Source organism: Oryzias melastigma, linkage group LG14 (genome assembly GCF_002922805.2).
Source record: "Oryzias melastigma strain HK-1 linkage group LG14, ASM292280v2, whole genome shotgun sequence".
Taxonomy (NCBI): domain Eukaryota; kingdom Metazoa; phylum Chordata; class Actinopteri; order Beloniformes; family Adrianichthyidae; genus Oryzias; species Oryzias melastigma.
The window spans coordinates 15958430-15977452 of NC_050525.1; the positions used below are offsets into that span (position 1 = coordinate 15958430).

Consider the following 19023-nt stretch of genomic DNA (forward strand, 5'->3'; position numbering starts at 1 on the left):
ATTATAAGCAAATTATAAGCATTTTACTAATGCTTATTAATATCTTATTAATACTTAACAAGCACACCTTAATATAAAGCGTTACCTACAACTCAAATAATATCAAAGCAGTTTATTAAAAAATATACCAAATTTATTCATTATGAGGACAAATATTTTTCAGGAAAAAGGGAAATGTATTATACACAAGGCACGGACAATCAAAAGACAATTGAGGGTATCCTTATGTGCCAGTTTAAACTTAAAACATTGTCAAATTATAAGTTTTTCAGATCAAAAATGTGATTATTGATCATAAACAACATAAATAATCTGTAAATATTTGTGAATGTAAATTTGAATTGTGTTGGGTTGCATTTGGGTGTAATGGGGATGTAACCCTTGTGCGTTCCTAGTCATGTTTACATTAGAAGTGGAGTCATCTGGACCCCAAAAGACAGACATTAAAACAGACAAAAATATGCATTTCTAATAAAGACACAAAAAGGAAATCTAAACTTTGTGTTATTGTAGACACATTGTTTATCGGTATCTGCACATATCGGCTTTCTTCCACAGATGCAGGGGAAATATCAATTATTGGCATTGAAAGAATAATATCAGCTCATCCCTAATTTAAATGATTGTTAAATGTGAGTATTTGGGTAAATTAAACTGTACTCATCAGTACACCTTTTGGATATTTCTTGTAGTTTTTATTTTTTTAAATATTGGCCTGTTTTTCCTTTAAAAGTATATATCTAAAATAAAATATTATCAATTTAGATTTTAAAATATTTCACTTTAAATGGACAATTTACACATGAAAAGACATTTTAAAAGAACTTTTTATGTCATGGTCATTTTACTTTCAAACATTTGGTTACTTTCTCAATAGCTGTGATTCATCACCACAGTCACCTCACCTGAATTTAACAAGTCAAGCCTTCTGTATTCTTTGACCTTCAGACAACAAAAGGTTAGCGCCTATGAAGCACCAGTGCTGCAAAAAGTGTTTGCATTGATATTTAATTGAAAACTCTCAGCTCTTTGATTGTAAAAGTGAAGTGAAACAAATGCACAATTGGCATTGAATTTGATCACTTGGAAACATGTTTTTGCTTTTAGACCTTGATTTCTTTTCTTCTGACAAGTAAAGATCCAGCAAGTGGGAAACAAAGCTTTTGAAGAGGCTACGAGGAGAGGAGGTGTCTTTGATTAGGTTTAAAAATTGTTGCATCAAAAACACGATTTCTAATACTTTAAATTTAATCATTTGTGACAAAGTGAATTTCAAACCATGCCTTTGTTTTAACTATTCATTCTCAACCAACTGACTTTTGTAGGAAAAAATGCAAACGTAGTCATTCTTCAGCATTAGAGTTCTAAAAAAAATCCTTTGGACATGTAAAACAGTTCCGGCTGTTCTGTAATGTGAATAAAACCACTTTTTGAACTTTGTGCTTTGGAGTGCATGCAGATTTGTTTTTCCACAAATCCCAGAAGAACGGCTGGACTGCCTCTCTCAAGCTGTCCGCATCAGCTGCAGCTTTTGCAACATGTTAACACATCATTTGCATACTAGCCAGGAATGACAAAAATGCCAAAACTATTTCCTTTTTTTCTGAATGGATGAAAAATGTAAAACTGAGCATAGATCTATCCTCAGTTCTGACATTGCTATTAGTCAAATTGTGCAGATGGAGACAAAGGCTGAATCGGAATTCTTCCAACCCCTCCAACTTTAAAGGCATTTGGGGCTTTAGTGGTTTCCATAATTGTATTTTTAAGGGGAAGGGGTAGGGCTTTAGAGCTCTGTATCCCTCCGCTGGTATAGGGTGATACATGTTGGGCTTGTGGCGCACATGAGAAATCCATTTCTTTATGTTGGTGTGCTCTAAAGCACAGAAGTTTACATTTAAATATAAGTAATGAGTTTTTGTTTTAGCACAACAGCTGACATTAAGTATTTTCCAAGTGTTGGCAGCTATGCACTAATGTAGATGACTGGCAACTATTGATGTTGTCATGGAGGCAAAGACATTATTTTTCCATAGCCCTCCATTTGGAGGGCTAAGACCCGATCTAAATTTGTCCCTTCTCCCTTCCCCTTCATATAGGCCTCCAAATGGAGAGTTATGAAAAAAAAGTGTCTCATAATTCAGACGTCACTTTCGTTCGATGATGCTACAACAAAAAGTCATTACTTACATTTAAATGTAAACTTCAGTGGTTCAGAGCGCACCCTCGTGAAGGAAAGCGCTTCTCAGCACGACGCGGTTTACCCTCACAACAGAGGATTTTATACCCCTCCGCTTGGAGGGTTAGATTTAAAGAAAGACTTTTCCCGAACACACTTGCACTAAAAATTCCCCTTCAAATGGAGGGGTAGGGAGAATGGAAGATTCAGATTTGGCTTAAGACTTTGGTCACATATTGTGACACCACATGGTGACCTAAATACAAGTTTTTCAGCAATTTCGGCCACTGCCCTCAAAACAGGATTTGTAATCATCAGGGGGCAGGTGCATTATTTCACAACATGTGGTTGCCATGGAGGTCTTAAGAAAACGCTAAAATTTTACAGCTACCAATTTTTTTATTTATTTTTTGACATCGGTCAGTGGTCGTCCGGGCACATGTGGAGGTTGCACGGTGGCAGTCCAGAGACAGGAAGGCAGTAGCACGATATTTGACGGATAGGAGGGTCTCCAAGGTCTCCAAAATCATTGATCAATGATTCATGAAATCAATGATCACCATGGGTCCAAATGGGGACACAGAACTCATCACTGTGTTGATAATACCACAGCCACTCAGTGATCTGAATATTGACGAATTGTGGTTGATGCTGAGAAGAATACAAAGAAAAGGCAGCTGGTGTTACTTGATATGGTCAGCCGCCGTCTGAAGACAGCTGTCACCTGATTTTGTAATGGCTGCAACCTGACGATCTGACTGCAACCGTCTATTAATGATCACGCCAACAATCAAAAAACAAAAAAACATTGGGTGGCGGAAGGAAATCTTGGGTTTCTTTGTGGCTAAACTTTGGTTTGGAAAGGACGTCTGACCCAAAATGTATCCAGCAGGTTTGCAAGTGAATCTTGATGTGATTCGGTTACAGAGCAAATACAAAAGTACAATCCAGGGCGCAAAGGGATTAAGTGATGAAAGTAAATAACATCTTTTGTTTTATTTCTTGAGCCTTTCTTTAGTTGTATTTAACTTGTCTGCCATTGGGGATGACATTTCAAATAAATGGATTGGAAAAAAAAAATCAATGCGTTTCCCAACGCTGCTTTTCCTTGTGTATCATTTCAAAGCACTCAGCTGCCTCTGAGCGACTGTCAGACAATCACTTGGCATGCGGCTGTGAAGACTCTGTGCACCATTGTGTGCTGAACCACGCTAAAGTCAGGTAAATTGCTCTACCAAGTGCACTAATCTACTTGCGTCGTAATGCCTGGTTTCACAGTTCTGCTGGGATTGGAGAGGGAGAAGCCAAAGTGTGGATAAACAACTGGAAAAAAAAACACATTTAAAAAAATGTTTTTTGTTATCACCCACATTTTTTTTTATTTCTTTGTAAAATAATTTTTAAAATGTTTATTTACTCCATTATTTCACTGCTTTCAGGTTAAAAACTATATTTTTCCCATCATCTTTAGAGCTCTAGTTGTCACTTTCTGTATGAAATACTGCTTTAGATTTTCTTTAAGGCCCCCTTGTGTAATGCCCTATCTGTTCTGATTGATTATCTGATTTGGAAAGCAGAGGAGGATGCTAGTTCTCTGACTGAACTGTCTAATCATTCACTATATATTCCCCATGTTTGGTGCACTGGCTATTTGTTTTGTGAAAAAGTGAAAAAGATTGATTATTTCATTTAGCTGTGAAGTTAGGTTTCAGAATTGTGTCACAACTACTTTATGGAAGTTTTATTGGTGAAGGTGGATGAAAATGAACATAGTGTGACTTAAAACATTTTTTTTTTTTACTAACAAGACTACGGGAAACACTACAGTCATCTAAGACCGTGCATATCAATTTACTTATGTAAACGGTCATAAATAAAACTTGGATAATTCTATGACTTTTGGAGTTGAGCAGCTTAATGAATACTTTTTTTAGTTAGAATATTTAGAAAAATATTGGCAATCACTGCTCTTGAAACTTGTTTGGCAAAAAGGCCATTGTTGAAGCGATTTCTGTTTTTCTGGTGTATTATTTATTCATTATCATATTAAATAGTTCTCCTGGAGCATGCGTGGGTTTTCTCTGGGCGCTTCCTCCTACTGTCCAAAATCATGCTTCATAAATCACTCTAAATTCTTTCTTAGGGGTGTGTGGGCCTGCAAAAGTCTGCCAATGTGTCCAGGATGTAACCATAGACTGTACACTCACAGGTCACTTTAGGCACACCTGTCCAACTGATCGCTAACAAAAAATTCTAATCCGCCAATCACATGGCAGCAACTCTGTGCATTTAGGCATGTAGACATGGGACTATGTAGTGCAGGACTATCTAGTGCACTGGATTATAAAACTACTTTTCACTACTTTTTTTATTTATTTATTTTTTTAACGGCAAGTATGATGTTACTGATTTCACAAAGTGAAAATCTAATCAATACGACCATTTTATGATGTCTATTTATGAATCCACTGTGTTCTGAGGATGAAAATGTTGATGGTCTATAAAAAAAATAAAAATAAATGTAAACATTGAAATTTTAAAATGAGGGGGGAAAGAAACAGAAAAAACAGAACCAAACTATTTTAACTAAATCTATCTCTGTGTAATACAAGATAAATACATTGGTTGACAAAAGCAACAAAAGCTGACTGATAAAAACAAAATAAACAACAAAAAGAAACAAAAAAAAACATTAAATGTTTATTTTTGCCAATGTAGTGAGCATTGATACTCACACTCGTTTTGCGAAGAATTCTGGGAAATTTCTACAGCACTTGATTTTGGAATTTGGTCAGCACTACAAAATGACGCACGTGCTATAGAGTGATACTGAGAGAATTCAGACATAGCTATGGTCAAGATGATCAATTCAAACCACTTCAAATAACCAATTAGTGAAGTGGGGTTAGCTACAAAAAAAGCGGGACTTGATCTCACGAGGGAAGGTACACCGGCCATGACGACTCGCTTACAAGCGTCCACTTTCGATTGAAAGTCTATGTAAATGCAAGTCAATTCGAATTTCAGGCTTCCGTGTCCAGAACTATCACATTCCTGTGATGCTACGCAAATTTTTAAGTCCAGTCGCGGGCTCTATCTAAGTAGATAATGCGCATTCATTGATCGTGCACATAAATTCTTGACTACTAAATTGCAAAAACGATGAACTTGGACTATTGAGCGACTCGTATTTGATAGAGATGTGTGAGTAGCATCTTTTTCAAAACACAGAGTTCTAACTGTTGCAAACATGGTCAAGAAACAGAAATGGATATATGTTTGACACCAAGGCCGAGTAACCCAAATTCTTCCCCTATCCCTATGACTTCTCCCTACCCCTATGACTTCTCCCTATCCCTATGACTTCTCCCTACCCCTATGACTTCTCTCTATCCCTATGACTTCTCCCTATCCCCATGACTTCTCCCTACCCCTATGACTTCTCCCTATCCCTATGACTTCTCCCTATCCCTATGCCTTCTCTCTATCCCTATGACTTCTCCCTATCCCCATGACCTCTCCCTACCCCTATGACGTGTCCCTATCCCTATTACTTCTCCCTACCCCTATGACTTCTCCCTATTCCTATGACTTCTCCCTACCCCTATGACTTGTCCCTATCCCCATGACCTCTCCCTACCCATATGACTTGTCCCTATCCCTATTACTTCTCCCTACCCCTATGACTTCTCCCTACCCCTATGACTTCTCCCTATTCCTATGACTTCTCCCTACCCCTATGACTTCTCCCAACCCCTATGACTTCTCCCTATCCCTATGACTTCTCCCTACCCCTATGACTTCTCCCTACCCCTCCATTCATAGGGATATTTGCACCGATGTTTAAATTTATATGTAAGTAGTAACTTCTTGTTTTAGCATGACTTTTTAAAGTTCTAAAACCGATGTTACATATTTACGTACTGGCAGCTACATGCTAATGTAAATGACTAATGACTATTGATGACATCATGGAGGGTAAATTTGAAGACACTATTTTTCCATAACTCTCCACTTGAAGGGGTCAATTTAGGGATGGGTAGAAGCCATAGGAGAAGGGGAAGAATTCAGATTCAGCCCAAGTCTTTCATACTTGAACAGGTTTGGAGATACCTGTTAACCTGTCTTTACCCTATAAAGTAGCTGTCATAGACTCCAGTATCCCAGTGACCCTAAACAAAACAAAGCAGTAACAGAAGCTGGACGAGTGGATACGTCTCCTTAAATAGTAATATACGGTCAATATAAAACAGGCTGTATATATACAGACAGATTGATTGAATTTGTAATATTTTTATGCATTTATATTTTCTCTTTAGCCAGATTTTTGTAATGTCAGCGCTGGTGAGAGATGCCAGTTACAACGTGAACTCAATCAAAAGCAGTTAGAGCGAGCCATTCATCACACCAGGTTCAGCAGGAATCTGTCCCGCTGCTGTTAGTTCATGCGACACATGTCTGCAAAATGTCTGCCATATAATTACGAAGCTCCACTGTTGTCGACCCGCGCTGGAAATGCATCAGCAGCCGGCTGCTTCCTCCATAATTGACTCTTTTATAAAGTGAGCAGTATTTGGGACAATGCGAAAGTGAATGGGAGGACAGTCTGAACGCGGCCTTGAGGTGTAGAGAGGGAATTGTTATGTAAATGCAGTGTAATGTATTTAAACTAGAAAAGCACACAAGGAAAGAAGCCTGTCACTAGACACCAAAAATATCTACAAAAATAAATAAGTGTGTGTAGTGGTGAACTCTTGTAGTGTCTAACAAGAACTACCAATTACCAATATTTAAAAAATAATTGTTCACTTGGAAAACCTGGAAAAAAGTGTGTAACATGTATATCTTACATGATCAATTCTATCTAATAATAGTAAACCATTTATTTAGCAAGAAAGGATTCAGTATATACTCCTAAACAATCCCATTCTCAAGTCCAGTGTCCATGAAGGGCAGAATGATTCCTGGAAATCAACGTCACCTTTCTAAACCCAAGTTACATGGTCATGCTTCAATGTTTATGGAGCCAGCGAAATGCTCCTTTGGGAATTTGAGCAGTAAGACAGCACCATCAGTCAAACTAAACAAGACAGGCAGCGCAGCAGCCACTCCTCTGATTCAAGATGCAGGCACTGAGACACCACGAATAATTAAGCTTTCTGAAAAGAGGACTCTTACCTTCCCTCTGTTTTTTCATGTATGTGCGTTGTTACCTTGCCTATAACTACAGGACTTATATTGGGTTCTAGCTGTTTACATGTCTGTAAGGTACCAACTTTTAAATCAGTTTGATTGATGCATCAATAAATAAATAATCAAGGATTTAATGCCCAGATATAAAACTACACGTTGAACTAATATGAATAAAATCCCAAGTTACCAAATTTAATTTATTTCAATCTTTTCAATTTCTTTACCTCTTTTTTCCTTTTTTAATATATATAACATTTCAAGTGAAACCTCTCATCAACAGCTCTAAGCCACACTGGTTCACTTATAACTTCTAACTTGTATTCCTTTTTTTTTTTTCTTAGAAAAGCATAAATTGCTTTCTGTCTGTAACTTTAACACATTATTTTGCAATGGACTCAGTTTGCTTGACGTCCACAGTTACACCAAAGTTATAGACCTAAATGTATTTTTGTATTTTTTTAAGTTGTAAACTAACTAAGCAACATCATTGCAATGTAAAGGCTTTGTTATTTAACTTTAACTTATTGGTTACTTGGTTATTATTGGTTATCGGTTGTTTATTACTGGTTACTGGTGGACTTATTGGTTACTTGGTTGTTTTAAATCTGTTTACGTTATTCCAAAATTATTGAATATACCGTCATACATGATACTATGTTCACCCCGCGTATGTGACACACGTTCAAGAACATGTTAAAGTGTGTTCTTCAACGCTGTTTATCATCACTCATTGTCGATGGCTGATGTTAGCGCAGGTCTGCTACCCTGCAGAGCAGGGGTCTCAAACTCAAGTCCTCGAGGGCCGACGTCCTGCAGGTTTTCCAGTAACTCTGCCTTATCTGCTGCTGATTACCTGGATCAGGTGTGTTTAGCCAATAAGAACCTTCTATGGCAGCTTGGTTGGAAAGCATGTAGGACACTGGCCCTCCAGGGCTGGAGTTCGACACCTGTGCAGTAGAGGGTCGTTTTAATTTATTTTATTATTAATATTTTGGGACTCCATACATAGATATATGATAATTAACTGGACAAAGCGAGGTATTGACGTCACCCATAGAAAATGCCTTACCTCAGGTCCTCACAAAATCATGCCAAAGCCGTCACCGTGGCTTCCTGATACTACTTCTGCCATTTTGAAACCCGTTGACAGTGACTGATCCAAGTTAGTTTGCGTCACGATTTTAGAGGAACTGCTGTGACCAATCATGAGTGAGCTTGTTTGAAGTCCACACCCCTTCCACAAAAGGTGGCTTGGAAATAAACGTTTGAGGTGGGGGCAGCAGGCACCACATGCTTTTACTGAGGCATCTGATTGGTCAGTTTATTACTTGAATAACTTGTAATAAAAATAGGATTAGAAAGAAGATGTTAAGAAGAATGATTATTCTGACAAATAAAATAACTGATTAATAACTGTCTATTTCTCAATAGAAGACTATGGGATTTTGACTTCTTGGAATCAGTGTGTACTTCCTATTCCGAACACGAAAGGAGACGGGTTGTACAGTCGATGGCTCCAAGCACTGCAAATTCTACATCAGGCTTTTTCTTTCACAGCTTTATTCTGATAAATTACTTATTGTCATATAACTTCACAATTAATAATTTCTCCTTCATGCTCAATTTTCACTTTCGTGAATTAAATGGACATTACTACTAAATCTAAGTCCCTGGTTGGTCAAAGCTGAACCTTTCGACGTGCGTTCAATGGACACACATTTTGTAGAGCACAAAAACAGTCACAGAGCGTAATAGACTTCTCATTAAAAGTGGTTGCTTGAATGCAGCTTACTGAGGGTGGTGTGAAAGCAGCTTTAGACTCTACCCCACAGATTGTGTCCTTGAGCTGTAGCGCTAAATATTATAGATGTACACAAAACTGTGATTACAAAATAAAAACGGGGGTGGTAAAAGCAGTTTTCTTAGAAATTAATAGAAGTTGCAATTGTCTACAATCGGAGTTTTGATTCCTAGAGTTTCATTTGTAATTATTTTTCACTGGAGACACTCCCCAGGGGAGCAGACCAATAAAATAACCTTTTTCCGATTACCACAGGAACAAATCGATAACCAGCTAGTTGGAAGTTCCGACAGGAAGTTGTATTATTTAAACAATTGGCCGGACGAGAATGGAAATACCTGACGTCTACCTTTGGCACTTAAATGCTGTGTGATTGTTTTATTGACGTAGTACAAGCTGAACGTTGGGTTTGTTGATGACAGCTTCATCTCACACTGAAGCGGAATTATCTGACAACAATTCCTGGCTGGTTTCCTTCACCGCGCAGCCGGCTGGAGACAAAAGGCACCTGAAGCTGAAAAAATTGTGGAAAGCTTGGAAGAAAGTTGAGTGTCTTTGTGCGGAAGCTGCTTTGATTTTGACTCAACTTTTAGGAGTAAAAGTAGGACAAGAACATAGGGCATCAGTTCTGGCTGATTACTCTGACCGCTCGAACAGAAAAACATGGGAGATCTGAGAGAGTCATCCGCATCCGATGTGACTGAACCGACCATTGGAAGAGCTTAACTGAAAGTTATATTATTGCAGCTCGTGGAACGCAAACACAAAATAGAAATCGGAGTTTCTACTTGCATGTTTCACAATGATTTCCTTTGATCTGTGTGATCAAAAGGCATATCTCACTGTAAGAGAAGCTGTTTCAGTGAAGACGGCAGTTGGTCTGTAAGACAGCGAGTGAGACCTCCAAACCCCTTTGGCATTTCTGCTCAGGTTATGAACCCTGCACTCGTGCGCGCACGCCGTGCCGCAGTCTTACCCTGTGGACTGTCGTCCCTGTGGGTTCTGGCCAGCTCAAAAGCTCTCTGCCCCCACTCCTCCTCTCTTTCATTTCTCAGCCTCTCCAGCTCTTTCTCCCTGCTCTCTTTTCCCTCCCAGGACACTTTGTGGGGCGGGCTGTGCTCTGTGTGATGCGTGGACGAAGAGGGGAGATTGGGTGCCACGCTGCACACTGCGATACCCCTCCTGTTGGCCACGCCTCGAACGCCAGACTTCTCTGGGAGGAAGCTGCTCATCTGCAGAGACAGAAGCAAACATGAAAATGATTTGAGGTTACATGTGGGTACTTTAAATGCAGACAAAAAAGCCGAAAGTGGGAAAGATTTACTAGTAGAACTGTCCTGTGGTGCCATTTCTCACAAGATATATTTGTTTCTCCGAATAACTCCCGAAGGAGTCGAGCACTAAAGCTCTCCTGGTAGTAAAGTATTTCAAAAATATCTTTATAGACACTAAATATTTGCTATATTCAGCTCTGTGAACATTGGTTTTCTGCTGGGGAGGCTTTCCATGAGAGGCTCCATGGGGCTACTCACAGACAAGGAATTATTTATTTAACCTTAAAAATAAAGAATAATTAAAAAACCATATTCAAGATGTTTTTAGTTATGGGTGGTACATGTAACAAAGGATCCGACCCTTCAGATCATTTTATTTTATTGTTGTTAATGCCCCGATGTTATCCTGTGCTTATTGTAAAGAGTAAAATATTGAAAGTTATTTAAGTTGATTTATTCTGGGATAATATCCCTGCCTTTTTATTATTCGTGATTATGTTGAAAAGTTTTAAAGTTTTAAAAATTTAGTTTTAGAGTATTCAGTAAATGTTAATTCTGTTCGGCTGGTGACCTAAGGTGTGTTTTACATTTCAGTCCCCTGTCCGATTGAGTTTGACACCCCTGCTACAAGGCTATGTTTTTTTTCAAAAACTGTTCAAATGCAATGCATTGTGGTCCATATTTCCAAATCTAGTGAGCACCGATGCACACCAATTTTTTTTTTTTTTTTTTTTTTTTTTTTTTGAGAATTCTGGGAAATTTTTAGTGGACTCAATTTAGAAATTGTTGATTTATGACGCATGAATCTGTGTATTATTTATCTTGATTCATGAATCAAATTGGATCGATACCTAAATATTGAGCATGCAAGAAACTGAATTGTTGTCTTAGTTCCTCTCGATGGATTTAGAAGGTGGAGCATTGTTGAAGGAGATTGAAGTGCTTGAGGAATTGCTGTTCAAACATAAATATTGATATAATGTAAAAATGTATATTGCTTGGGAATTTCGGGGATCATAATGAAGCAAAACTTCCACAATATAAAGCTTTTGCACACCTGAATGCCTTCAGTCCTGTCGCCGTCTAAACTGGTCACCCCCTGGTTGCTGGCGGCTCCAGGGAGGGCGGAATGGGCATTTGGACGCACCATGACCTGGGGAGGACCCCCAGTGCTGCTTCCCACCTCTCCGTATGTACTAGTGGTCCCCGGCGAGCCTGACACGCGCACAGCTTTAAACTCGATCCCTTCTGCCCCCATTCCAGTCTTCCGCAGCATGTAGCTGGTTTCTGTGGAAACGGCTGATATGCTGGTTACACCCAGAGTCTGCGGGCATTGGTCGGACTCTTTCCTGAATTTGATTTTCTTCCTAAAGGCGACGAAAAGGATGAGGAGCAAAATGATGACAAAGGCGAGGACTCCAATGCCAATTATCTCTCCTGGTCCGATGTAAGACAGCGGCTCAGCCTGGGCAGCGTGAAAGGAGAAATCAGAGAAAAACAAGAAATCAGCTTTTTTTTTTTTGCAGAATTGTTAGAAGAAAAGGAAATCTGGGAGCTAAATGCAGCAATTTCAACAATGAAACTTGTTCCTTTAAAAAAAAAAACTCAATGTATAATTATAAGCTAAAAAAAAGCAGAATTTTCACCTCAAAATTAAACAATTTGAGGATTGTCAATCATTTCTATTATTTGCATCACATTTCAATGGATGTGAGAGAAAAATGAAACTTTACTAATTATAAAAAGCCGTTTCTTTTCTACATTTACAATTAGAAAACAACCGATAAATCCATAGTCCGTCTACTGGATCAGACGGCTTTCCATGGGAACGATGCAGAGGGGGAGACACAGATGTACAAATGGAGCGCGTTATGTTGGCTGTCTTCTAAAACAGACCTTGGAAACCTAAAGCGGCACACGAGCCAACTTTTATCCAGTGCCAGAAAAACCAGAACGATCTCTAAAGTCCTATTAGAAAGGTCTTCCAACACTGCCAGAGAAATTACTTTGGCATATAAACGCTAAGCAGAGTTGGATTTTTTTTTTTTTATTGCTGTTAAATGAAAACAGATTACAAAAAAAAAATGAAAGTCAATTAGAAGAAAGGTAAATATAGTGTATATATATTACAAGCAGTAGCGGAGCTCGAAGATTTTATATGGGGGGCCAGGAGGGGGTCAGAAGACTTAAGAAGGGTGGCAAATGAGAACAGCTGAACAGTCAAAATATCTATGTATACTATTTTTTTTAAATTGATGTGCTAGTATTAATTCTTATTCTTTTTTATGTGTTATGTATTTTATTTAGTTCTCTTCAGCTTCTGTAAAATTACCAGCATGAAGCCCAATGAGGTTTTATTTTTTTTTCTTTGTGATAGTGGCCTTTATAAATGGAAAAGAAAAATAATTGAATTTAAAAAAAAACTTGAATTGATAAGTTCTTTAATCTTTGTTAATAAAAAAAATAATATTGACTCAAAAAGTGGGGAGGGCAGCTGGCTCCCTTGCCCCCCTGTAGCTCCGCCCCTACTTATAACAAAAAAAAATTAATAAAATTAAGTTTTTATTGCAAGAATTTTTTAAATATTTCCCGATAAGATTGTTCTTATCCTTCTTTTAAATAAAAGATAATTCAACAATGCATTTTCTTCTCTATAGGTTAGCCATGGTGCCAAACGGTACACTAAATAGGCACAAGGAGAGCTTCTTAAGCCACTTATGCTAAAAATAAAATAATCTATATATATGCAACTTCCTGAGAAAAATCCACATTTTTTGGCATTAATAAACATAACTAGTGTCAAGATTCAAATAAGTTCTCGCTCTCAGTCTGTGAAGTTAGAAGCCATACCTTTCAATTTAGTCAGGTAGCCATTTGAGACTAATACTTAATATGTATGCAAGGTGCATGATACAGTCCAGCCGCCCAAGCACCTCGAAATATTGTGGTTGGTATAAATGAATGGGTTGCAGTCTGCATGTGAAAAGCCGTTGGTCAGATGATAGGACATGTTCCTCTCAAATTGTTCTACCTGTAGTCTTTCACAAGCACAAGAAATTATCAAAGTCATGAATAAGATTCAGTCAATAAGTCAAGCTTTTTTTCTTCTATTGTCATCAAAAGAGACCTTTAAAAGAACAGTTACCATACGTTGTTGGTTTTTCAGAAGCACCGCACGGTGAGCACTGAGTTTTTTTTCTTCTCGCTGTTCACGGTTATCCAGGGAATAATGAAAGTACCTTCTTTCTAATGTGCAGCATGAACTGAGTTTGTAGTCAAAGTACACAACGTACTGTGATTTTTTTGTTCTCTTTTGAAGTTTTTGAAATGTTTTAGAAACATCATCTGCACAGTACTCCACAATGGGCAGAGCAAACACGGCTTTTTGAAGTCATATAAATCTATTCCAAACAGGAGACTGGAGTATATCGAATTTACATAAAGCACAAACGCGCCTATCAGTGGTCTGTGTGATCCTTTTACAGCTTAACTAAAGAAAACCACCCCACCTGCAATTAAAGTTATGTACTGAGAACAATTAGAGGAGCCAGACACCAATAAATACAGACCGCTCCTGACAGTTTATGAAGCGATTCCAACTAAAAGCCAAACCAAGGTCAGAGAACTGCTTATGGACTCCTGAGTTACGATTGTGTTCTACATTTCTGCAGCTTTTCTCTTGAAAAAGGAAGAAAGCTTTGAGCCAACAGCACACGTTTACACACAAACATACTCGGTCAGACAAGTAACGTCTTAACCGGTGCTCGATAGAATCTTTTCAGGACTGCAAAAACAACAGCTATTTCTGAATACAACTACAAATGTGCTAAAAGACCCTTCAGTGTCTCTTAGAAAAACAACAGAAGCAGAATAATTTAATGTGATTTAACTTTTATTAGAAAGTGCTGCAAGGTCACATGGAAAAAAAAATAAAAGTGAGGCAATGCTTACCACAAAACAGTGGATTAGAAGGCAATGCCAAAAGCAAAAATATAACGACAAATGCAATCAATGTTGTTTTTTGAGGTGGAAAGATGGAAAGATTTTAGCACTTCTGCCATCTACAGCTGGGAGAAGCTCCAAACTTTTTCTTTCACAACTCTATTCCAATATATGACAGAGTTGGTGTGATAGAAATCCATTTGGACACAAACCCACATTATTACTTAATCCTTCATGATCAATTTTTAATACTACCAAATTCAAGTCCCTGATTGGTCAAAGTTCAACCTAGATAAACTTTCTTTGTGTGTTCAATGGATGCCTCACCAGCAAAATATAGCTTAAAAAATACATAAATAAAATAAAATAAACATACTTTTTTGCTAAAAATGAAAACCAAATGTTTTACATATGTCTTTTTTCTATGATTGACTTTTTTATGTGAGTTTTCAATGTTTCTTCAGTAATAAAGTAGTGATTTACGGGTTAAAATACGCAAGGCGCCGCAGGTGAGGCAGCAGTACCCCGTGCCTCCGCAGCGCCACAAACACTTTTTATCAAAATGAAAGACGCTTCATTTTAAATGACCTAATCTGCTTATTTCTTTCAATCTGTCTGATGACACTGGTGCCAGTTTGTGACTCATTTAGTCTTTCTATCCGCTAAAAATGTGCTCACTGCAGTACGCACTCCTCAAGGCAGAGGGCGCTGGTGGGCCAGCAGAATGTGACACCGCAGGTAAAGAATAATAGAATTAGCGGTAGCAAGTCTAGTGCAGCCGTCCACTTACTCTTTCATATTGTTAAGCATCATTACCTAAATGGAAGATTTTATTTTCAAACCCCTAAACTCAAGAATTTGTTTTGACACGTCGCTGGCAGTGATCTCCATCGAGACAGAAAGACTTTTAAAACCGGAGAAAGAAAAGTATTCATCTACAAGGAGGTTATTGATGCGTTTTTTTCAGAAAATGACCATAAACATAAAACAAAGGGGTGACACACAGACTTTAATTATAGGTAAAAGTAAGTCAATAATGATCATTTTTGCTACTGTGGCCAACCAAATGGTGAATAAGCGTCTCTGTAGGGTTCATATATTAGCAAATCAGACCAATGACGTCAGTGCCTCGACAGCCATGAACGTCACCGCACGTCACTGGTATATACGCACGTTTACATAGAATTTTCATTGAAAGTGTTGAATTAAAGCCAGGCCGGTGTGAACTAGGGCTGGGCGATAAAACGATAATTATCGTTATCGCGATATTACTTTTTTACGATAGTGAAATTAGTCTATTACGATAAACTTTCGTGTTAAATAACACGGGAGAAAACCCCGGAAGAGCCGCGCTTCTTCTTCTTCTTACGGAGTGTCTGATTCTAGGAGCCCAGACTGAGAGGGGGGCGGGGGACGGAGGCCCCGAATGATGACAAAAGGACACAACAGAAAACACTATTTCAGTAAACCAATAACCAATATATAATCGCAAATACTTTTATTTTAATGTCAAGGTAACGATGTTTATATATTTTGTTTTGGAAACGTCGTCACCGGACCCCCCTCCTCTAAACTGAAAATGGTTCGGTCCGACCGGATTATTCCTCCGCAGCTGTTTGTTACCGACAGACCCACAGAGTGCGAGGGAGAGAAGACACGCTTTAAAATCAGGAGTTTAAACACCTGATTTAGAGGAGAAACTCAATGAAAAAAGAAAAAGGAGACAGTCTGTCTATTGCCGCGCGCTACGTGTCACGCGGGGCTGAAAGAGGAGAGACTGTGCATGCTCGTAACAGCCGCGCGCAGGGGGGCGGAGACTCGATTGTGGCTGTGGAGTTTAGAGTTTGAAGGTTTTGTTAAAATATTAACCAAAAGCTTTTGTATAGAGCTTCAAATTAGAATAATTTGTTGTTTTATTGTGAATCAATAATGAATTTCTTAGTTACATTTGTTCTGTTTATGTTCATTTCTTAATGAGGTGATCTAATAATAGTAAAATAAACTTGTTTTAACGACTCCTGACATGACACTAAATGAAGAGATCTTATATGTTTGATCAATCCTCCAACATGTACACATGTCAGTTGATTGAGTGAAATGATGATTAAATCTATTATCAGAAATGTTTATTTTAAGTTTACATGTTATTATCTTCTGCTGCACAGCAGTACCTATAGTTTATGTTCAGAAGAAATTAGAAAATAATATAAAAATAACTGCAATATATTTGCTGCTTTAGAACAATGTTTTTAAGACTTAATTTTAATTTGAAAGGAACTTGTATGTGCTGCAGTCAGATTAAAATAAATCAGAAATTCTGTACAGCCTATTGAAAACATACCACCGTTATGGTTTAACTATTGTGTACATTATGTATATGTACAATATTTATTAGAAATATTTAAATGTTCCTCACAGTTAGTTTCAATACTACAGTTAATACAAAAAATAATGAAAGTTTAATTTGAACTAACTAAGATTTAATGGGGGGGGTCAAAGTTAAGGTATAAAAATCTGAAGTCGTAAATTTCTGCAATAAAGATTACTTTGATTATTTGATTGATATCGTTTTTAATATCGTTATCGCACAAAATGAAAAAAGCGATATCGCAATATGAAAATTCCCATATCGCCCAGCCCTAGTGTGAACATAGCTCTACGTGTGTTGTGGGTTTTGGGGTTGTCCTGCGTAATGAGGGGTTGTAGACAGGACTGGCTGCATTGTGCAGTTCCGTTGAGGGTTGTACAGCCACCTCAAGAAACGTCAAGAAAATGGAACATACTATTCCTCTAGACTTCAGACCTTGTTTGCCTAAACTATATATTTTTTTTTTTGTGCAGATGCAACAACTTTGAAAGTAGCCACACATCAAAGCTTCAAATTTTCCAAAATGTAATTCATGAAGAGCAAAAAAAAAAAAAAAGAAAAAAAAAAAAACAAAAGCTTACCTTTGACCTTCAACAAACATAGATCGAACTACCTGAGTATTTGCCGCTCAGGAAGACACACTCAAGTGTTGCATGTCATAGAGATGGTGGAGAGGAAGATTATTGTCGGTGTTCACATTCAAAGAATACTCCAAAGCCTTTTTTCTATACCCATAGAAACTGTTACACAAGTGCTTTTTACAGCTTTTTGCTCTAGTGGCCATAGACAAAACATATAGTGGTACATTCTGTATCTGCAAAACCATTTGTACACCTGCACAAAGTGTTTCTGCACATGCAAACCCTCATTACGCCTTTGTACATCCAGTTACACACTGGAAAATAATTTAGATTTAAACATAATTGCATACTCCTCCCCCACATTCTCGACCTGTTGAACCTTACTGCAAACAAAGCTGCACTGAGTGACATGACGGGGATTGTTTGAGCTTTTAAAAAGATTGTCAGCCACATCCACAAAAACAGAAAAAAACAACACTTGTTGACATAAAACGTATCGGGTATTGTCAGAATTACTGTTGCCCAAGGCCTAATGTATTATGGGTGAAAGTTCAATAATGACGTTAAAAGTAAGTTTTGTATATACTGAAGAATGAACAGTATTATACATGTAAAAGCTCAAAAAGTTAATTTTTCATTGTATGGCCCCTTTAAATATCTGCATCAGAAATGAGCGCAGAAGGGAGCTGCTGGTCTGCGGTTTAGCTTCTATGTCACATGCTTTGTCCTATAACATTTTTCTATCTACTCCTGATCATCACGATTTGAATAAATAAATACTCATCAGCCTACTTGTTTAGTATACATGTCCCCATCATGAGAAAAATGCTGCAAGAATATGTTAGAAAAAACAAAAACACAACTTTCATAATTTTTGATACAGTGGAATCAAAATACATTTTATTTCTTTTTTTTCTTTTAAATCTTTGTTTTAAAGGAAAACAAACGCTAGAATCTAAAGATGACGAGTAATCTGGATGAAGCTCAGACGAGTAGATCCAGAGAAACTAAGGCTGACAAATGATCGCATTAATCGCAATTAATTAATTAATGAGAGACATTTTAATGTGTTCATTTTTTTAAATCTTGTTTATCTCTTGCTTTCATGAAGACCGTTCATGTTTGATAATGCACATCATTATCCTTCTAATACCATGGTTGTTTGCAAAAAAATTATATTAAATCAATTATTAGAACTTCCATCCTGTTATATTTTTTAATTTAAATCATTTTATACAAAAAAAGCATAACACAACAGGATAGTTAGAGGCCGACTCCACAATCAGCCCAGATTTGAAAAATGCAAAAAAAAAAAAAAAGGTGGGATGAGAAGTGGAGGAGAGATTTGGATCTGTGATTGACAGTGAGGTTATCTTGAGATAACGTAGTCACTCTGAATCTTTAATCTGGATAGTGGTACTGGGTAAAGTGATACCAGTAACTCCACAGAACTTTCTGTTAAAGATGAGGATGTTTCTCCTCCACCTTCTCCCGAGTGTCTGAGAAAAGTGATCGTCACGAGAAAATAAACAAAGCACTGATTTCAGAGGGAAAGTTTGCCTCTTCCTGCATGTTTTTGACCAGAAGATGAAGCAAAAGTTTGTTTCAAAGAAGTCTAAATAGTTCTTTTCCTTTGGTGTCACATCCTCGTGTTTCATGTCCTCCTTATCTTTGCTATTTCTCTT

At 37.7% G+C, this 19023-nt stretch overlaps 1 protein-coding gene across 1 annotated transcript in view; it reads right to left on the minus strand.

Annotated features, from left to right (window-relative positions):
- The window catches only part of LOC112139500 (protocadherin Fat 3), a 90894-nt gene that overhangs the window by 12614 nt on the left and 59257 nt on the right, over positions 1 to 19023 (minus strand). Inside the window, exons 47-48 of the mRNA XM_036215088.1 lie at positions 11505 to 11912; positions 10150 to 10405 (exon numbers count right to left, since the gene is read on the minus strand). Of these exons, the coding sequence (XP_036070981.1) occupies positions 10150 to 10405; positions 11505 to 11912 (664 nt within the window). The remainder of the gene's footprint in view (positions 1 to 10149; positions 10406 to 11504; positions 11913 to 19023) is intronic.